The following is a 23,596-nucleotide window of genomic DNA, read 5'->3' on the forward strand; positions in this document are numbered from 1 at the left end:
AGAGGCAGGGGTTAGTGCAGCAGTACAGCAGGGGAGGGGTTAGTGCAGCAGTACATCAGGGAGGGGGTTTAGTGTTAGTGTTAGTGCAGCAGTACATCAGGGAGGGGTTAGTGCAGCAGTACATCAAGGAGGGGTTAGTGCAGCAGTACATCAGGGAGGGGTTAGTGTAGCAGTACATCAGGAGGGGTTAGTGCAGCAGTACATCAGGGAGGGGTTAGTGCAGCAGTACATCAGGGATGGGTTCAGGAGGGTTAGTGCAGCAGTACATCAAGGAGGAGGTTAGTGCAGCAGTACATCAGGGAGGCAGCAGCAGTACATCAAGGAGGGTGCAGCAGTACATCAAGGACATCAGCAGCAGTACATCAGGGAGGGTTAGTGCAGCAGTACATCAGGGAGGGGTTAGTGTAGCAGTACATCAAGGAGGGGTTAGTGCAGCAGTACATCAGGGAGGGGTCAGTGCAGCAGTACATCAGGGAGGGGTTAGTGCAGCAGTACATCAAGGATGGGTCAGTGCAGCAGTACATCAGGGAGGGGTTAGTGCAGCAGTACATCTATGATATTTCTTAACAGTTATACAAATTTTTGAAGGGCATTTAGAATTGAAATGCATAAGGAAAGCAAGATTTATGGATGTCAACTTCTTGACCTCCCCAGACTGCAGGTTTAGAGACTTACATTCTTCTGAGCCTCGCCATATGAACGATCCTGGTCAGCGAGGAACAGCTGGGATTGACCTCTGTTCTTGGAGTAGTCTCGCAACATCATGGCTGTCCGCACTGTCTCATTACGGGCGTGGACGAACACCATCACCTGAACAGACAGTCAAGCAAAACAGAATGACCCTCTGCACACACAAAATGTGGAATTTACATTTTCAAGAAAACTGTTGGTATGACAAACATTATTAAGAAAGACAAATATTTGTACAAACGTCTTCGTACTTCAACTATAATAGTTCAGAGCAAAAGTGTACTTTATTACACTATACATGGTGGTAGAGAGAACTGTATTTCTCAATTTCAAATATATATCTGAGCATGAGAATGTCCTTGGGCCCAAGCTTCACTCAGGATCAAATATTACACGAACAAATATACTTCCTAAAATCCTTTAACATTTGTCTTTATGGCACATTTTATCCTAAACTGTATTTAGAGTTGTCAATGGTAGAATCCCCTACAACATGCAGGTCTAACACTGGCAGAATCCCAAACAACACAATGGTCTAACACTGGCAGAATCCCCTACAACTTGGGAGGTCTAACACTGGCAGAATCCCCTATAATTTGGAGGTATAACACAGGTAGAATCCCCAACACCACAATGGTCTAACACTAGCAGAATCCCCTACAACACAATGGTCTAAAACTGGCAGAATCCCCAATAACACAGTGGTCTAACATTGGTAGAATCTCCTCCATTGACATGGTCTAACACTGGCAGAATCACCTACAAACTGGAGGTTTAACACACGCAGAATCCGCAATACCACAGAGGTCTAACACTGGCAGAATCCCCTACAACTTGGAGGTCTAACACTGGCAGAATCCCAAAGAACACAATGGTCTAACACCGGTAGAATACCCTACAGCATGGAGGTCTAACACTGGCAGAATCCCAAACACCGAAATGGTCTAACACTGGCAGAATGCCCTACAAGATGGAGGTCTAACACTGGCAGAAGCCCCAAAACCCCAATGGTCTAACACTGGCAGAATCCCCTACAAGATGGAGGTCTAACACTGGCAGAATCCCCAACACCACAATGGTCTAACATTAGCAGAATCCCCTACAACACAATGGTCTAATACTGGCATAATCCCCTACAACTTGGTACTCGTGAAGGTCCGGGTTAGAATAGTGATCTTCAGTAACCCATGCTTGTCGTAAGAGGCGACTAACGGGATCGGGTGGTCAGGCTCACTGACTTGTTTGACACATGTCATTGGTTAGACACTACCATGACTTAACACTGGCAGAATCCCCAAGACCACCATGGTCTAACACAGGCAGAATCCCCTACACCAAAATCGTCTAACACTGGCAGAATCCCAAAAAACACAATGGTCTAACACTGGCAGAATCCCCAACACTACCATGGTCTAACACTGGCAGGATCCCCAACACCACCATGGTTTAGCACTGGCAGAATCCCCAACACAACCATGGTCTAACTCAGGCAGGATCCCTACACCCCCATGGTCTAACACTTGACTTGCAAACTATCAAGTCACCAGCATGAGTGTCCCCACAAGGACACAACAGTTTTGCCGATCACCTGTCTGTAGACTGTACCTGGTAGCCGGCCTTGACCTGGGCCACCACCTTCTCATAGCAGACGTTGTTGAACTCCATCATCTGCTGCACTCGGTTGGTGGCCTTTACACCTGGACAGAAATAACATCCAAGTTCTCATAGAAAAATCTGGTCTATGGTCTGGTCTAAGTCATCTGTGAAGGTCTAATTTGTGAGGACCAAGACAATGGGCACAGGTATAACTTGTCATATCTTTTATGGTTTGGCAAAGTATGTCCTCACCTATGGGCCAAGGCAAGGCTGTGTCAGTAATCTATAAAGGTCTTGACAAGGAGCACAGGACTGTTCTCACCTATGAAGGCTAAGGCAAGGCTGTCAGTAATCTATAAAGGTCTTGACAAGGAGCACAGGACTGTCCTCTCCTATGAAGGTCAAGGCAAGGCTGTCAGTAATCTATAAAGGTCTTGACAAGGAGCACAGGACTGTCCTCTCCTATGAAGGTCAAGGCAAGGCTGTCAGTAATCTATAAAGGTCTTGACAAGGAGCACAGGACTGTTCTCTCCTATGAAGGTCAAGGCAAGGCTGTCAGTAATCTATAAAGGTCTTGACAAGGAGCACAGGACTGTCCTCACCTATAAAGGTCAAGGCAAGGCTGTCAGTAATCTATAAAGGTCTTGACAAGGAGCACAGGACTGTTCTCTCCTATGTAGGTCAAGGCAAGGCTGTCAGTAATCTATAAAGGTCTTGACAAGGAGCACAGGACTGTTCTTCCTATAAAGGTCAAGGCAAGGCTGTCAGTAATCTATAAAGGTCTTGACAAGGAGCACAGGACTGTCCTCACCTATAAAGGTCAAGGCAAGGCTGTCAGTAATCTATAAAGGTCTTGACAAGGAGCACAGGACTGTTCTCTCCTATGAAGGTCAAGGCAAGGCTGTCAGTAATCTATAAAGGTCTTGACAAGGAGCACAGGACTGTTCTCTCCTATGAAGGTCAAGGCAAGGCTGTCAGTAATCTATAAAGGTCTTGACAAGGAGCACAGGACTGTTCTCTCCTATAAAGGTCAAGGCAAGGCTGTCAGTAATCTATAAAGGTCTTGACAAGGAGCACAGGACTGTCCTCACCTATAAAGGTCAAGGCAAGGCTGTCAGTAATCTATAAAGGTCTTGACAAGGAGCACAGGACTTCTCTCCTATGTAGGTCAAGGCAAGGCTGTCAGTAATCTATAAAGGTCTTGACAAGGAGCACAGGACTGTTCTCTCCTATAAAGGTCAAGGCAAGGTTGTCAGTAATCTATAAAGGTCTTGGACAAGGAGCACAGGACTTTTCCCTCCTATGAAGGTCAAGGCAAGGCTGTCAGTAATCTATAAAGGTCTTGACAAGGAGCACAGGACTGTCCTCTCCTATGAAGGTCAAAGCAAGGCTGTCAGTAATCTATAAAGGTCTTGACAAGGAGCACAGGACTGTTCTCTCTCCTATGAAGGTCAAGGCAAAGGCTGTCAGTAATCTATAAAGGCTCTTGACAAGGAGCACAGGACTGTCCCTCACCTATAAAGGTCAAGGCAAGGCTGTCAGTAATCTATAAAGGTCTTGACAAGGAGCACAGGGACTGTTCTCTCCTATGTAGGTCAAGGCAAGGCTGTCAGTAATCTATAAAGGTCTTGACAAGGAGCACAGGACTGTTCTCTCCTATAAAGGTCAAGGCAAGGCTGTCAGTAATCTATAAAGGTCTTGATAAGGAGCACAGGACTGTCCTCACCTATAAAGGTCAAGGCAAGGCTGTCAGTAATCTATAAAAGGTCTTGACAAGGAGCACAGGACTGTTCTCTCCTATGAAGGTCAAGGCAAGGCTGTCAGGCAGTAATCTATAAAGGTCTTGACAAGGAGCACAGGACTGTTCTCTCCTGCCTGAAGGTCAAGGCAAGGCTGTCAGTAATCTATAAAGGTCTTGACAAGGAGCACAGGACTGTTCTCTCCTATAAAGGTCAAGGCAAGGCTGTCAGTAATCTATAAAGGTCTTGACAAGGAGCACAGGACTGTCCTCCACCTATAAAGGTCAAGCCAAGGGCTGTCAGTAATCTATAAAGGTCTTGACAAGGAGCACAGGACTTCTCCTATGTAGGTCAAGGCAAGGCTGTCAGTAATCTATAAAGGTCTTGGACAAGGAGCACAGGACTGTTCTCTCCTATAAAGGCCGGCGCAAGGTTGTCAGTAATCTATAAAGGTCTTGGACAAGGAGCACAGGACTGTTCTCTCCTATAAAGGTCAAGGCAAGGCTGTCAGTAATCTATAAAGGTCTTGACTGATAAGGAGCACAGGACTGTTCTCTCCTATAAATAGCTATACCACAGCCCCCACTAAATTTGGATTAGATTTGGCTAATTACCTCTGGAATATTTTCTTTTATTCGTATACTGCAGAAAACTATTGAATCTTTTCAGTTATTTCTTCTGATATGTTTAGACAAATATACATATTAAAGTAAAATAATATCAAAAATGGTGTTTGCTTGTTTATTCAGTTAATTAGTGACAGCGAGGTGAATGCCAGCCTTGGCAATCTGTCAAAGGTCGCGTCCCGTGGACTGTTTGATGGCAGTGCCCAGTTTCCGTTTGGGGTATTTTCAAAACACCGTGGTGCTGTTGTTTTGAGTTGAAATGTCATAGAATTTGGTGGACAATAAGATCAGAAGGTGGTCTTTCATGTGGTATAATTTATATTTCGATGAATGAAGAGGAACGGTGTGGAATTGGCATGTTTGAAAACTCCCCATTTTCAAGTACTCGCCATTTGCAGGGCAAGTCCGTTTTCAATCTGTAACATCGCGTAGCATAAAGAGCAACATTTCCCTTTTATTTTGATGTATATATTAACAACATTTAAATTGGGTAACACGGCGTGAGATCGCGTAATATGAAACTAAGTGCCGTTCAAAACGTTCCATTTTCACCCCCGGAGCCCGACCCATGCACTAACGCTAACAGCAGTAGAGGGTAGATCACTACAGTTTCAGCCTCTGTCTGACTACTACAGAAAAACTATTGAATCTTTTCGCAGTTATTTTTCTGATATGTTTAGACAACACATTAAAGTAAATAACATAACAAAAAATGGTGTTTGTTGTTTGTTCAGTTAATTAGTGACAGCGAGGTGAATGTCAGCTTTGGCAATCTGTCAAAGGTCCCGTCCCGTGGACCGTTCGATGGCAGTGCCCAGTTTCGTCGGGGTATTTACAAAGCACTGTGGTGCTGCTGCTTTGCGTTGAAATGTAATAAAAATTGGTGGATCATAAGATCAGAAGATGGTCTTTCTTGTGGTATATTTTATATTTCGACGAATGAAGAGGAACGGTGTGAATTGGTGTTTGAAACACTCCCCATTTTCAAGTACTCGCCCATTTGCAAGGTAAGTCCGTTTTCAATCTGTAACATCGCGTAGCATGAAGAGCAACATTTCCCTTTATTTTGATATATATATCAACAATATTAAAATTGGGTAACACGGCGTGAGATCGCGTAATATGAGGAAACTAGTGCCGTTCAAAACGTGCCATTTTCACCCCCGTAGCCCGACCCATGCAATAACGCTAACAGCAGTAGAGCGTAGATCACTTTGCAGTTTCGGCTTCTGTCTGACAATATCCTATGTCAAACTGTTACTGCATAGTAAATGGTGAACGATGAATGCTAAAATCGTCATCTACTGAAATGGATCTGTATGAAAATATTTGACACGTAATATCTCTTTTCCCAGAAACAGTTCCCCGCAAAAGAGATATGCGCTGTTTACACTCGGTTTGACTGTTTCATATTATGGTGATTTCGGTTCTGTCTGTAAACAGCATGATATTTAGCTAGTATGGTTGACAAAAATGGATACATATATATATGTGTGTGTATATTGTTCGCTAAAAGTCATATTTCTTGTAGTTTGTCGATCACATGTCAACAAACTGTTTTCGCGGTAGAAATAGCGAGATCACGCAACAGCTCACCGGTGACAGGTCAAATTGTTCCATGCACAAAACTACCCGGCATAACATCAAAAGTGCTCCCGCATAACCTTAGTTATGGTTACAAGTATTTAACATTTATAGAGCAAAACCTGTAATTACAAAGACACAATGCTAGAATTTATCGATCTTGGTTAAATAGTAGTTTAGATAATATATTTTACCGATCACTGCGCCAGATTTCATCCCGTTATATTACTGGGTAGGTTTTAAATACATCACCGGTAGATCGCCTAGGAACGTCTACAGCTGATTGCTATTTCCGGTTCTGTATACGACAAATAAGCACACGTAATCTTTATCCCTGCATATAATAAAATGCCCAGGATGAACAAATTACAACTGAAAAGGTACATAGTCATGTCATGGTTAAGTTGTTTTGATAACGTCTTTCAGTAGAGAGTAGGGTAATGTCAATCAAAGCGTAATACACTAACAATTGGCAGGAGATACACTATTATATGTTTATTGAAATTATTCTAAGCAACGGTTGTGATTTATTGTCTATTCCTCCAGCATCGGTGATCGTAAATGATATTTCTAATTTCCGGTAATTTGGACAGCTCAAGTAGCTTAGATTGCGGCTTAACTTTTCATGTTTTTATGACCATGGCAACACGTAACTTAACTTCACACATTTTAGATTGCCTATAAAATAAATCTCAAACGATGGGCATCACTTACGCTGACATTCACACTGAAGTTAGAACTTTATCAACATATCCACAGAAAGTTTATTTCAATTTCCTCTACTGTACGTAAAGTTAATATCAAATCAACATTTGAAGGATTGCGAATCTAGGGACGATAATTTTATCTGCATTTAGTAAATTCCTCTGCACAAAATTATTTATTCATTGGTTAAAAATGAAGCATACAACTTTGGATGACAACTTCTTTTTATTGCATATAACAACGTTTCGATGTAGACTGCTGTCAAGCTAAAAGTGAATACAACCAAGTGATTAACAACACTACTCCTGGTACATAATTTGTTAGAGGCCACTAGTGGATTAACAACAACAAATGAGACTGGTGACAATGCCAGTAAACAATGGGGATTAAGTCGTAATAACAAACTGATGGGGTTGTTGTTACAACTTAATCCCTCTTGTTTACTGGCATTGTCTCCAGTCTCATTTGTTGTTGTTAGTCCCTCTACTGGCCTCTCACCAGCTTGTATTCAATTACATGTTGATGTTAATGTTAATCTGCTGTTTGTCAAAACATACTATGTATATATACCTCTCATCTTCTGGTTGAATTCACTTATAGCTTGATAACGGTGCGAGATTACACTGAGAATCAACACCTACGCTATCTGCAATATACAAGAAGTCATCCATCAACTTGTGTGTTTCATTTTGACTCACAAAACATCTAGAAGGCTGATCAGACAAGTATTTATTGTTTGATTTTAAAAGTGCATTTGTCAGTGTAAGTACAACAACGTTTATAATAATTTAGCTGATTTTTCTGTTTTACTGGTGAAATCCCAGATTAAGTAATGTAATAACTATATGCACATCTTAACTGATCTTGAAATTTTATGTAGAAATTAATTAATCATTAATTTTCATCATCAGAATATTTTGTAAACATTTATAGAATTGCTGCAGTGTAATTTCAAAAGTATAACAAATATATAAAAATCATTTTTCATAAGTTGAATTTTAAAGCACTGTAACTTTTTACTTAATGTGTCATATGATGTTATATATCAAGTATAGTTATAAGGAATATAAAAGATCGGAATGATCATGAAAGATACCCTTTGTTAAATCTTTGTGGTCTTCATTCTGCCTTTATTAATTTCAGATCTTATCAGCTGCCTCATTTTCTGCCAAGATGGCAGCCAAGCCAATCGGCAAATTTTCTGTTGGAGTTGGACTTTCTAGGTCTAGTTTTGTTCACGGAAACTTTTCCCAAGTGTCTTTTGCAAAATTCACAATTGGCCTAGTTCTGGAACTGTATCACTTCTCGAAAACCTGTCGCGGCAAAAGATCACCTCCAACATGGCACCCTATGCAGCTCGCTCTCCAGCAGAATTCCTCAGCTGTATTGGAGCATTTTGAAAATGAAACTGTGTTTTTAAAAGCGTGTGCAGCTAGATATTAATCAAAATTTCAAAAGCGGAAGACACTGCGCGTGGGTCAGCACTCTCTGACTTCCTGGACACACCCTATAGCCTGCCTGCTCCACAAAACGACAAGACGCACGCTTACAGATGTTCCATGCAGTAAACCCATACCAGTCATCATTTCTGAATCACAACAAGCGAGGAGTATTTCAACTGAAAAGCGCAGCAGTGAGTATGGACTTGCAAGTAAAGACAAAAGAATTACAGAGGCTTGAGAAGGATATAGATGGAGAAACACAGAGATTTCAACAACTGACCACAAAATGTTCCCACTTCTCCCCAAAGAATACAAAAAGAGAGAGAAACGAGCTCAAGAAACTATTGTGGACCTGAAAGAAAAGTTGTCAGAAGCCCTCAAGTGCAATCAAGATCTTTCAGAAACTGTGTCATGTTTAGGAAGCCAAGTTGAGAAACTGAACTCAAACTGAAACAAACGGAAGATGAACTTGCATCGCATCATAGGCAAACTGAAATCATACTACAAGGCAGCATGTGCTACAGTGAGAGCCAAACACCAAAAGCGAGAAGGACTTGCATTCAGGCTTCAAACAAAACTAAATGAAAAAGATCGGATCATTGCTGGACTAAACCACAAAGTAGCAGAAGAATCAGGTGCCTCCCTGGAATCAATAATAATACGCGGCAGAAAGACAGTTCACCAGCAACATCAGGCAGTGTGTTATGGAACTGTTAAGCTTTGAAGTGGCCACCGATAAAGTGTCTCACATCATGAAGAGTGTTCTGCTAAACATCTATTTAATTGTGATATTCCCCTTAAGAAACTTCCTGCCGACAAGCAGTCTTAAACATTTCAGACGCAGGCCCAGTATCTTGTAGAAGAATGTACAGTGAGAAACTTCAAACAGCATCACATTTTGGAATTAACAAGGATGGTACCTCCAGACAAAAGGTTAAGATTCTTAACACTGCACTGACACTGGACACAGGAGAAACTATGAACTTAGATTTAGAAAGGTGGCAAGGGAGACAAGTGAGAAGATTTCTGAGATGGTTAAGAAAGATTTGAAGGAGTTGTCAACCATGACAGAAGATCCAGATGAAGAGAGCCTGAAAACATTCTAGGCACAAAGCTGACATTCTTCATGAGCTGACCGGCAGCAAATGAAAAATGTGCTAATAGACTTTTGACTGAATGGAGAGATGAAGTGCTCGTTGAAAATCCAGGTATTGTCCACAACTTTGCATTGTATGGCCCATGTTCTGCTTGGATTCCATTCCTATTCCATTGGAAATCATTGAAACACCAGCTAAAATTACATGCAGAAGAAGGACTGAAATTTGGCCGTAGAACTTCCACGCAGTTTAGTCGATTTGGCAATGACCCAGGCCCCACTAGATTAGTCCGCGATGGTGTCAGAGATTCTTGACCTCTTGGAGATGAGAAAAGCGGTGTCAGAGACAAGGTGGCTCAGCCTTCTGTGATCAGCACAACAAAGAAATCCCTCATCAGCAGCTACAAGGACAACCCGATTCAACTTCTATTTCAAGTAAACATCAGCTGAGTTCTCCCACCACCGTTCAGATGTTATGATGGCATTACTCAGCAGACCGATCAACCCAACTCTTAAGCTTCAATCTGTACTGAAGGACTTTGCAAGACTCCAACCTCATGTCAATGTTGCAGCCATTTGCTTGTAACATGTAATGCTCAGTCTGACTGGACCATATTGGGATATGGTGACAAGTGGAAATATGAATTATCTGAACCTCTACAGCCATCCAGCCCATGCATGACATACTCCAGGTGTGGCGACAATCCACTTAACTTCCTCCAGTCAGATGATGATGTCTTTACAGATTTCCCCAAAAACAGGTTTGTTGTTTTATTTGTTATAAATAATCGCGTAGAAATGACAAGTTTATAACTTGTTTCATATTTAAAAGTGGTAAGAAATCTGGAATGATATATCCTAAAATAAAACATGAAAGTCATTCTTTACTTTCTTTGAATAATGATCAGGACAGTAAATATACAAATATACATTGAAAAAAATGCTGTTTCAGGTCAAGTCCTCTGCATGTCGCTGCCAAGACCCAGCCATCCAACCTAGACTTGTTCCAGCAGACGACTGTGAGCTCCTTGATGGTTTAAAGTCACAGCCTGTGGCAATCAACAAGGACTTTTGCCAGGTGGCATATATGCTTCTGAATCAACTGAAATTGAGTTAAACAGGACACACAACAGTCACCTCACAAATCTGGCTTGTTGTGAAAGAAACTTTGGCTCCCTGATTCCAGTCAAAATCGCATGCAGAAATGCTACATTGCATTACCACTTTCGACCATCGATATGATCAAGAAGAACAGGGAATCTCTCTTGATTGGATAAACAAACACCCCGTTTCAGAGAAAGAATTTCTTTTAAAACTGCCCGCAGATGTGGCCAGAATCTCCGCTGCGAAACACAGAGCAGGAGAGAAGGCTGAGTCCCTCTTGCAACAGGGAACTCCTTGCTGAAGGAACTTCGGCTTTTCTTGAGAAGGCCAAGAAGTCCAAGAATGTTCAACAACCAAAGCGGCGATGCACAGAAGCTTTTCCTGAAGCCATTCAAACCTTTAAAGTGGATGACTGGATTGCTGTTGCCTCACGACAATGGATGGTATCCAGGTAAACATGTATAAACATAATATACATTCAGGTTACTGTCAGCAGTACTAAAAATAATAATTAGAATAATTTTAGCAAGCATTTGTTATGGTAATCAGTAAATTTCTAACTGGTGTGAAGAACAGTTAATGGTTAACAAAATGTATATAATATATATTGTTGTTTCAGGGTCAGATCATCTATGCCTCCTCGGCATCTCATCCCTTCAGCTATGAAGTGAAGTTCCTTCACCCAACCAGTATTCCTGGGCAGTTTAAAGTATCCATCCAGGGATGACCAGTCCATCATCAGCAGTCAGTTTATTTTTTCAAGTAGCCTCAGCCATCCTGGAGCCAACATCTGGTGGGAGAATGTTTTTCCCTCCCACAATATCTACAACTTCAATCAGCATATAAAGAGACTACAAACAGAGGTAAGCTGCAATTCAATGAATACAAATAATACTTATTGCAACTCAACATCTGGAAAGTAAAAACAAAATATCATATTGTATATTTTTTCATGTTGTAACATAAGGATGGCGTTGGAGGTGTTCAAAATGACTGTTATTTCTTGCAGGTATTGGGCAGCATAGACATGTGGGAAGGTGTCCAGTGGGAAGGTGTCCAGTGAAGAAGCTTCATGTCTGTTACTCATGCTGAGATAGACAATTTTGTGTGATTTTGTGTAAACAATGACATTTCTAGTGATACCCATTAGGTTATAGTACAGTTAAATTATCATCTTATTATCCATATGTTTTGACTATGAGTATGATATTGTAATGTTTATATTGGTCATGTAATTCAGATTATTAATAAAGTATATGAGTGTGTTTGTTGTTTATTTATGATATTTAGGAGCAAACTTTGTATGAATTTCTTATTATCCATATGTTTTGACTATGAGTATGATATTGTAATGTTTATATTAGTCATGTACTTCAAGATTAATAAAGTATGAGTGTGTTTGTTGTTTATTTATGATATTTAGGAGCAAACTTTGTATGAATTTCTGGGTTGGTAGACTGTACTTCCCATGGAAGCATCGTCCATTACTTGACACTCCCAATTCCTTCATTTTTGCTTTAATTTCTGGAATAACTCTTGAGGCATTAGATATAGGTGAATTCTGATGCCAAAAATGAAATCAGTGGTATCCAATTACCCTGGCATGTACCAAATTTTGTTTAAATACACCAACAAACAGCAAAGTTTTGAAAAAAATATAGATATTTTGTCGAAAAAGCGGTCCGCGACTTTCCAGTAATAATTATGAACAAAACTGATCTAGACCGGGGACCCCTAATTTCGATGATTTGTTTGCCTCTAAAATATTTATTTATGGTCCGATTTTAAAAAGGAAAAAGTGATCTGAAATCAGTAGAATGTCATCTATCAGGAAATGTTATTTATAATCAGTTATCTGTAATATGAAAAAATCATGTGGTATATAGCTACTATAAAAGGTCAAGGCAAGGCTGTCAGTAATCTATAAAGGTCTTGACAAGGAGCACAGGACTGTTCTCTCCTATAAAGGTCAAGGCAAGGCTGTCAGTAATCTATAAAGGTCTTGACAAGGAGCACAGGACTGTCCTCACCTATAAAGGTCAAGGCAAGGCTGTCAGTAATCTATAAAGGTCTTGACAAGGAGCACAGGACTGTCCTCACCTATAAAGGTCAAGGCAAGGCTGTCAGTAATCTATAAAGGTCTTGACAAGGAGCACAGGACTGTTCTCTCCTATATAAAGGTCAAGGCAAGGCTGTCAGTAATCTATAAAGGTCTTGACAAGGAGCACAGGACTGTTCTCTCTCTATAAAGGTCAAGGCAAGGCTGTCAGTAATCTATAAAGGTCTTGACAAGGAGCACAGGACTGTCCTCTCCTATGAAAGGTCAAGGCAAGGCTGTCAGTAATCTATAAAGGTCTTGACAAGGCACAGCACAGGCACTGTCAGTAATCTCTTGACAAGGAGCTATAAAAAGGTCAAGCAAGGCTGTCAGTAATCTATAAAGGTCTTGACAAAGGAGCACAGGACTGTTCTCTCCTATGTAGGTCAAGGCAAGGCTGTCAGTAATCTATAAAGGTCTTGACAAGGAGCACAGGACTGTTCTCTCCTATAAAGGTCAAGGCAAGGCTGTCAGTAATCTATAAAGGTCTTGACAAGGAGCACAGGACTGTTCTCTCCTATAAAGGTCAAGGCAAGGCTGTCAGTAATCTATAAAGGGCAAGGCTTGACAAGGACAAGGAGCACAGGACTGTTCTCTCCTATAAAGGTCAAGGCAAGGCTGTCAGTAATCTATAAAGGTCTTGACAAGGAGCACAGGACTGTTCTCTCCTATAAAGGTCAAGGCAAGGCTGTCAGTAATCTATAAAGGTCTTGACAAGGAGCACAGGACTGTCCTCTCCTATAAAGGTCAAGGCAAGGCTGTCAGTAATCTATAAAGGTCTTGACAAGGAGCACAGGACTGTTCTCTCCTATAAAGGTCAAGGCAAGGCTGTCAGTAATCTATAAAGGTCTTGACAAGGAGCACAGGACTGTCCTCTCCTATAAAGGTCAAGGCAAGGCTGTCAGTAATCTATAAAGGTCTTGACAAGGAGCACAGGACTGTCCTCTCCTATAAAGGTCAAGGCAAGGCTGTCAGTAATCTATAAAGGTCTTGACAAGGAGCACAGGACTGTTCTCTCCTATAAAGGTCAAGGCAAGGCTGTCAGTAATCTATAAAGGTCTTGACAAGGAGCACAGGACTGTTCTCTCCTATAAAGGTCAAGGCAAGGCTGTCAGTAATCTATAAAGGTCTTGACAAGGAGCACAGGACTGTTCTCTCCTATAAAGGTCAAGGCAAGGCTGTCAGTAATCTAATCTATAAAGGTCTTGACAAGGAGCACAGGACTGTTCTCTCCTATAAAGGCCAAGGCAAGGCTGTCAGTAATCTATAAAGGTCTTGACAAGGAGCACAGGACTGTTCTCTCCTATGAAGGCCAAGGCAAGGCTGTCAGTAATCTATAAAGGTCTTGACAAGGAGCACAGGACTGTTCTCTCCTATGAAGGTCAAGGCAAGGCTGTCAGTAATCTATAAAGGTCTTGACAAGGAGCACAGGACTGTTCTCTCCTATAAAGGTCAAGGCAAGGCTGTCAGTAATCTATAAAGGTCTTGACAAGGAGCACAGGACTGTTCTCTCCTATAAAGGCCAAGGCAAGGCTGTCAGTAATCTATAAAGGTCTTGACAAGGAGCACAGGACTGTTCTCTCCTGTCAGTAATCTATAAAGGTCTATAATCTATAAAGGTCTTGACAAGGAGCACAGGACTGTTCTCTCCTATAAAGGCCAAGGCAAGGCTGTCAGTAATCTATAAAGGTCTTGACAAGGAGCACAGGACTGTTCTCTCCTATAAAGGTCAAGGCAAGGCTGTCAGTAATCTATAAAGGTCTTGACAAGGAGCACAGGACTGTTCTCTCCTATAAAGGTCAAGGCAAGGCTGTCAGTAATCTATAAAGGTCTTGACAAGGAGCACAGGACTGTTCTCTCCTATGAAGGTTTGACACAAGGGTCCCAGTTCTTATCTATGAAGATCTAGACAAGGGTTACAGGTCTATGTTCTTATCCATGAATGTCAAGCTAAGGCTATAAGTTCTTACCCAAAGTACATGGGTCTGAGTTCTCAAGTCGTGAAACGGGTCTAGGTTCTCATGTTTTGGCGAAGTATTTAAGTTCTCACCTATGAAGGTCTGGCCGAGGGGCACAGGTCTGAACCTTCCATCGAAGAAGAAGAGTCCAAGGTAGGGGTTAACATTGAGGAACCTGGCCACGTCGATGTAGTTGGGCAGTGTTGCCGACAGTCCCACGATACGGATCATACTCTGTGTACTCTCCACCTGAGTACAGCGCATGGTCCATATCACAATTAGTAACATGGCAACATAACAAAATAGAGTGAGTGAGTGAGTGAGTTTAGTTTTATGCTGCTTATAGCAATATTCCAGCAATATCACGGCAGCAGACACCAGAATTCGGATTCACATAATGTACCCATGTGGAGAATCAACCCTGAGTCTTCAGCATGACGAGCGAACGCTTTAACCACTAGGCTACCTCCACCGCCCGGAAAGAGAGAGGGAGAGGCATTACACAGAATATCATATATACATTATATATATCGCAACATTTGATTCCGATTAGCTAGTGTCAATGTACATCAATCAAAATGTTCCCTCAATGTGACACACCTGTCGGATGGTCCTGGCCACTAGACTCTCGATGACTGGACCACGGTCGTCGTGAAGCAGGTGAACCTCGTCAATGATGAGCAGCTTCACAAGCTGAGCCAGGGCCACATCACCTGTACTCTTCCTTGTCACCACATCCCACTTTTCTGGGGTCGTCACCAGCATCTGCCAGATATACTCCACGTTACAATAACCTGGCACTAGGAACATGAATCTGTAGAGCATGCAGACCCTGTGAAGTCTGATGGTCAATGAAATAACATTATGTCAAAGGTAAAATTGTTAAACATAGTAACTAGAAACTGAAATCAAGAAGTAACTTCGAAGAATAAAAGTCATTACCAAACAATCAATGTTTCTTCAGTCCTATTCGGGAATATGATTAAGGCACGGCTATGTGTCCCTCAACTAATCTGTGACTTTTATTCATCAATTAACCTAACACTAATCTGTCATCACCACTAGCCGTGATGCCTGCTAACCAGTGACACCTACTTTCCTGTGATCCCTGCTAACCAGTGACACCTACTTTCCTGTGATCCCTGCTAACCCGTGACTGCCACTAGTCTGTGACCCCTGCTAACCTGTGACCGCTACTAGTCTGTGACCCCTGCTAACCTGTGATCCTACTAGTCTGTGACCCCTGCTAACCTGTGACACCCTACTTCACCCATGACCCTGGTGCTAACCTGTGACACCTACTAACCTGTGACCCCTACTAGCCCGTGACCCCTGCTAACCTGTGACACCTACTAGCCCATGACCCCTGCTAACCTGTGACACCTACTAGCCCATGACCCCTGCTAACCTGTGACACCTACTAGCCCATGACCCCTGCTAACCTGTGACACCTACTAGCCCATGACCCCTGCTAACCTGTGACACCTACTAGCCCATGACCCCTGCTAACCCGTGACATCTACTTGCCTGTGATCCTGGCTTACCCGTGACCCCAGCTAACCTGTGACCCCTACTTACCTGTGACCCTGGTTAACTTGTGACCCTGCCATCCCGTGACCCCTACTTGTCTGTGATCCCTGCTAACCTGTGACCCCAGCTAACCTGTGACCCTACTAGTCTGTGACCCCTACTAGCCTGTGACCCCTGCTAACCTGTGACCCTGGCTAACCTGTGACCCGGCTAACCTGTGACCCGGGCTAACGTGTGACCCCTACTTGTCTGTGATCCCTGCTAACCTGTGACCCCAGCTTACCTGTGTTTTCAGGATCTCGGCCTTTGTGAGGGACATGTCCCCTGTCAGTTCCCGTACTGTGATGCCTAGTGGCTCCAGGCGGCCACCAAAGTTTCGCACCATCTCTGCTGCCAGAGCTTTCATTGGAGCGACATACACAATCTACAAGCATGTTTGGATAGTCACAGCTCACAACATAATTGCAGATCACAACACAAATTCAAATGCAAAAATATAAGATAAGTTAACTAATGAAAACAAGGCAACCTTCAAACAATTGCAGTCTGACCCGGCCATCACCATCGCCCCTGGAGACAAGGGAAGAGCCACCGTCATCATGGACACCACCGACTTCACCAACCTAACTGACAACATCCTGAACAACCCTGCCACCTACAAACAGTTGAAGATCAATTCCACCGTGGAGACTCTTACATAGGTGAAACGTCCCGGCCTCTCCCACTACCAATTAAAGAACACAAAACTTCAGTCCAGAAAAAAAGACTCCAAATCCACCATAGCTGACCACACCCACGCCAATCCTGACCATGCTATCCTTTGGGACAACATCCACATCCTGGAAACCAACCGAGCAGACTACAAGATTAGGAAACTTCTTGAAGCCATAAAGATCCAATGCTTCAATCCCACCAGGAACCGGGATCGAGGTTATTTTATCTCCTTGGCCTATCACTCTTTTGTGTATTGTAATCACAACTAATCATGTGTACATCAACCTACTCTCTCCAACTCACTATTACCATCTCAGTGTACATCAACTCATCTATTGTATAAACCTATTCTGCATATTGTTTTAATCACTATCACTCTGTACATCAACCTACTCTCTCCAACTCACATTACCATCTCAGTGTACATCAACTCATCTGTTGTATAAACCCATTCTGCATATTGTTTTAATCACTATCACTCTGTACATCAACCTACTCTCAACTCACATTACCATTTCAGTGTACATCAACTCATCTATTGTATAAACTCATTCTACATATTGTTTTAATCACTATCACTGTGTACATCAACCTACTCTGCTCAAATCACTAATTAGCAATCCAGTGTATATCAACCATGTCAATTGTATATACACACTATGCAGCCATGTATTGTATCACTTGCTTGATAACGGTGTTAGTACCTACACCGAAACGTAGCACTCATTGCAATAAAGACGTTGACTATCCATAGAACTTGGTTTTCCTTCATCTATACAACTTCTAAATACCTCTCAAAGGAGTTACCTTGAACTCATCTTTCTTGATGACGCCCTGAGACAGGTGCAGATTCAGCTCATGCAGGATGGTTAACATGGCAATGTTGGTTTTACCGGCGCCAGTTGGGGCACAGATCAGCAGGTTTTCATTGGTCTTGAAGGCAGCTTCGAACACCACAGATTGGATGCGGTTCAAGTTCTTCATTCCCCGGAATGCCAGCTGTCCAATCTTTGGCAGAGCAAATACCAGCAAATCACATTTGTTTTCGACACAACAACATTGATGATCATGTGTACAAGATGTAGCTCAAGTTAGACAAATCATATAATTATATATTTCAAGTAACACCCAGTTTTATATCCTGCAATATGTCCAGAGTTACATCAAGTTATATATCATGCAATATATCCAGTTACATCTAGCTATATATCCTGCAATATATCCAGTTACATCTAGTTATATATCCTGCAATATATCCAGTTACATCTAGTTATATATCCTGCAATATATCCAGTTACATCTAGTTATACATCCTGCAATATATCCAGTTACATCTAGTTATATATCCTGCAATATATCCAGTTACATCTAGTTATATATCCTGCAATACATTCAGTTACATCTAGTTATATATCATGCAATATATCCAGTTACATCTAGTTATATATCCTGCAATATATCCAGCTACATCTAGTTATATATCCTCCAATATATCCAGTTACATCTAGTTATATATCCTGCAATATATCCAGTTACATCTAGTTATATATCCTGCAATATATCCAGTTACATCTAGTTATATATCCTGCAATATATTCAGTTACATCTAGTTATATATCCTGCAATATATCCAGTTACATCTAGTTATATATCCTGCAATATATCCAGTTACATCTAGTTATATATCCTGCAATATATCCAGTTACATCTAGTTATATATCCTCCAATATACATGTATCCAGTTACATCTAGCTATATATCCTGCAATATATCCAGTTACATCTAGTTATATATCCTGCAATATATCCAGCTACATCTAGCTATATATCCTCCAATATACATGTATCCAGTTACATCTAGCTATGTACCCTGCAATATATCCAGTTACATCTAGTTATACATCCTGCAATATATCCAGTTACATCTAGTTATATATCCTGCAATTTATCCAGTTACATCTAGTTATATATCCTCCAATATATCCAGTTACATCTAGTTATATATCCTGCAATATATCCAGTGGCATCTAGTTATATATCCTGCAATATATCCAGTGACATCTAGTTATATATCCTGCAATATATCCAGTGACATCTAGTTATATATCCTGCAATATATCCAGTGACATCTAGTTATATATCCTGCAATATATCCAGCTACATCTAGCTATATATCCTCCAATATACATGTATCCAGTTACATCTAGTGATATATCCTGCAATACATTCAGTTACATCTAGTTATATATCCTGCAATACATTCAGTTACATCAATTATGTATCCTGCAATATATCCTGTTACATCTAGTATGTATCCTGCAATATATCGAGTTACATCTAGTATGTATCCTGCAATATATCCTGTAACATCTAGTATGTATCCTGCAATATATCCTGTAACATCTAGTATGTATCCTGCAATATATCCAGTGACATCTAGTATGTATCCTGCAATATATCCAGTTACATCTAGTATATATCCTGCAATATATCCAGTTACATCTAGTTATATATCCTGCAATATATCCAGCTACATCTAGCTATATATCCTCCAATATACATGTATCCAGTTACATCTAGTTATATATCCTGCAATATATCCAGTTACATCTAGTTATATATCCTGCAATATATCCAGTTACATCTAGTTATATATCCTGCAATATATCCAGCTACATCTAGCTATATATCCTCCAATATACATGTATCCAGTTACATCTAGTGATATATCCTGCAATACATTCAGTTACATCTAGTTATATATCCTGAAATACATTCAGTTACATCTAGTATGTATCCTGCAATATATCCTGTTATATCTAGTATGTATCCTGCAATATATCCAGTTACATCTAGTTATATATCCTGCAATATATCCAGTTACATCTAGTTATATATCCTGCAATACATTCAGTTACATCTAGTTATATATCCTGCAATACATTCAGTTACATCTAGTATGTATCCTGCAATATATCCTGTTATATCTAGTATGTATCCTGCAATATATCCAGTTACATCTAGCTATATATCCTGCAATATATCCAGTTACATCTAGTTATATATCCTGCAATATATCATCAGTTACATCTAGTTATATATCCTGCAATACATTCAGTTACATCTAGTTATATATCCTGCAATACATTCAGTTACATCTAGTTATATATCCTGCAATATATCCAGTTACATCTAGTTATATATCCTGCAATATATCCAGTTACATCTAGTTATATATCCTGCAATATATCCAGTTACATCTAGTATGTATCCTGCAATACATTCAGTTATTTATCCTGCCATGTATCTAGAGTTATATCCTGCAATACATTCATATTTATCCTGCCATGTACTATAATGAGTGATATATAAAAAGCTATATCCTGCAATATACCTGGTGCTATAATTAGTGATATTTTAATGTTAAAATGAGTAATATATCCCTTGTCACATCTAGTGATATACGGAAATATGTATACAGTAATGATGACATGTGTCTCACCTCATCCAGCTCGTTGACAGGTACAAGTCTCTGCCCCACATCTATGGGGGCGGATTCATTGGGGGGAACAGACACCTCCTCATAGTCCTTGTTGTCATTGCGGTTGAATCCTTGGGGCAGCACCATCTGTGGTAGCATGTAAAGAACTGTTTATTCACATTCTCCATGAGGGGAAATGAATAATAAAGACTGATGTGTTCAACACAAATGTCAGACAAACAAACACACTAAATACTAACAGTGAGTATTACCTCAACCTGAACAAGATAACAAGCAGTCTGGAGAGTCAGCCTCCATTTTCACCACAATAACCACAATAACAACCTGTTAGATTTCTGAATAAATGGCTTTATCTTCTGTATCACACTGTGTAGGTATGTTTGATATGAATATACATTGCTGGCATTGTACACAAGGCTTCATCACAGCGGCTGTAGCAGGATGCTGTGGCAGGATGTTGTGGTGTAGCTAGCGTCAGTCAGCTTAATGACTGAAGGGCTGGTACAATGTTGGGGGCTGGTACAATGTTGGGGGCTGGTACAATGTTGGGGGCTGGTACAATGTTGGGGGCTGGTACAGAGTGTGGCTCGCGATTCTGGATGGAACAACACTGCACCCTCAAAAAGAGAAAAAAATGCACTAAAAATCAGTACTTTACTGATAACATATATATACCTAAAATAACATATGTTGCAGTTTCTAGGATGCGAACTGTATGAGGCCTAGTGGGAAAAAATCTTGCAGCTGCCATTCTGGGCTCAGGAATTGAGACAAAACTCTTTCAAACAGTGAGCGTACAATCAGTTCAAGGTGCTCAAAACATACTGGACCTGTTTTAACTCAACAATTTGGTGTGGTCATTTGCTGATTCACAATTAGTTCTGCATGAAATAATTTCTTGCATAAACCTTGCATGTCAATCTGAAAACAATTTCTATAGTTTAATTATAATTAAAATTGATATTGTTCCCTTTAGACTCAAGGAAGATACAATACTCCTGTTACAAATCTAATTATGCCACTGACAATCTAATAAAGGAACTCCAAACCCTGCACAACACCATCTGACATTTAGCTCCTGCACAGTACCATCTGACATTCAGCTCCTACACAATACCATCTGACATTCAGCTCCTACACAACACCATCTGACATTCAGCTCCTACACAACACCATCTGACATTCAGCTCCTACACAATACCATCTGACATTCAGCTCCTACACAACACCATCCGACATTCAGCTCCTACACAATACCATCTGACATTCAGCTCCTACACAACACCATCTGACATTCAGCACCTGCACAACACCCTCTGACATTCAGCTCCTGCACAATACCATCTGACATTCAGCTCCTACACAACACCATCTGACATTCAGCACCTGCACAATACCATCTGACATTCAGCTCCTGCACAATACCATCTGACATTCAGCACCTGCACAATACCATCTGACATTCAGCTCCTGCACAAGGGACTGGACAGGAAACTCACCTTGTTCCCTCCAACATATGCTGACGACTGTCTTGCCTCCTCATAAGAGTCAAACACAAATGGGTATCTCTCTCGCTGGTAGGACTTGCTGCTGCCTGTGAACAGCGGACGGTTGGAGGCCACCTGCAGCGCCGCCTCCCTGCAAACACACAGTTGCCATGGTTACACTTCATGGAATGTACTTGCTGGATTTAAGGCAGCTACCTTAAAACATGTTTCACCTGAAACAACCTACTCCATCTGGTGATATAGAAATACCATGGATCAACAGTTTTATAGAGACAGTTAAGTTGACAGTGAAGGATGACCAGACATTTCCTGAAGCTGAATTGACACAAAACAGAAATGCTCATTCTCTATTTAAGTTCAACACGACAAAGGTTGTCTTTAATAACACTTGAAATTGATGAAGCTGAACCCACTGATCATGCTCGCAATCTTGGGGTGATATTTGACAGCACTATTAGCCTTGAAAAGCATGTCAATAAAATGTGCAAAAATGCCTACTATTTCATCCGCAACATAGGCTAAATCAGGAAGTACATCAACCAGCAAACTGCTGCAACATTGATGCAAGCATATGTAGTATCTCCGTTAGACTATTGCAATGCTCTGCTGTAGGGGATTCCAGAATATCTTCTGAGCAAGTTACAGAGAGTCCAGAACTCAGCTGCCCGAGTTGTGACCCTCACAAAGAAGACAGAGCATATAACACCTGTTCTGATGACACTGCACTGGTTACCCATCCGACAACATATCCATTACAAAATATTGGTACTGATGTTCAAAGCCTTGCACAAAATGGCACCAGTTTATCTCTCAGACCTTGTGCAAGAATATAAACCAGCACACATCACCTGAGGTCATCACAACACCACATGTGCCAGACTGTAGTCAAATGGACCAAGACATTTGGTGAAAGGTCTTTTCAGGTTGTCGGCCCAGCTTTGTGGAACACCCCTCTCTCTTCGATCAGTAGAGACATTCAGTACTTTCAAATCCAGATTAAAAACTCATTTGTTCAGCATTGAAGACAGAGTTCAGCAGCGCTCTTGAGCAGTCTTCTTAAGACTGGATATTAGCTTATATAAATGTATATAAATGTAATGTAATGTAATGAAGGTACTCCACCTCCCTCACACACACCTTTAGAGGGTTGGAAGGTACTCACCTGCTGGGCACACACCTGTAGGGGTTGAAGGTACTCACCTCATCGGGCACACGACTCTGTAGGGGTTGAAGTTTCTCACCACCACTGGGCACACACCTCTAGGGGTTGAAGGTACTCACCTCTGGGCACACACCTGTAGGGGTTGAAGGTACTCACCTCTGGGCACACACACCTCTAGGGGTTGAAGGTACTCACCTCTGGGCAAACACATCTAGGGGGTTGAAGGTACTCACCTCTGGGCACACTTTCAAAGGGATTCAAGTTACACATTTCAGGGCACCCATTTCCTGGGGACTGGAGGCACTCACCTCTGGGCACGCATCTCTATAGGGTTGAAGGCTTTCTTCCCCTCTTCCTCCACTTTCTTCCCGTCCCGCTTGGACAGTTTCTTCTCCTCCCTACGTATCTGCTTCATCAGCTGCTTCTCTTCCTCTGACTGGGGGAAGATGAGAATGAGCTAGTGAGTGAATGCTCTACAGGTCCCAGTCAGCTACAGACAAAGTACTGTATTGCAATCAAGCACAACTCTCAAGCACCAGCAGT

At 41.4% G+C, this 23,596-nt stretch overlaps 1 protein-coding gene across 1 annotated transcript in view; it reads right to left on the reverse strand.

The window, feature by feature from the left end:
* Positions 1-23,596, reverse strand: part of LOC124279147 (activating signal cointegrator 1 complex subunit 3-like) — a 294,552-nt gene that overhangs the window by 262,179 nt on the left and 8,777 nt on the right. Inside the window, 9 exon segments of the mRNA XM_046714949.1 lie at positions 676-810; positions 2,296-2,387; positions 14,731-14,887; positions 15,239-15,403; positions 16,452-16,592; positions 17,690-17,890; positions 20,384-20,509; positions 21,883-22,021; positions 23,362-23,489. Coding sequence (XP_046570905.1) covers positions 676-810; positions 2,296-2,387; positions 14,731-14,887; positions 15,239-15,403; positions 16,452-16,592; positions 17,690-17,890; positions 20,384-20,509; positions 21,883-22,021; positions 23,362-23,489 — 1,284 coding nt within the window.

The sequence above is a fragment of the Haliotis rubra genome, unplaced genomic scaffold (assembly GCF_003918875.1).
Source record: "Haliotis rubra isolate DU_JTF1 unplaced genomic scaffold, ASM391887v1 Scf247, whole genome shotgun sequence".
In the NCBI taxonomy this organism is placed as follows: domain Eukaryota; kingdom Metazoa; phylum Mollusca; class Gastropoda; order Lepetellida; family Haliotidae; genus Haliotis; species Haliotis rubra.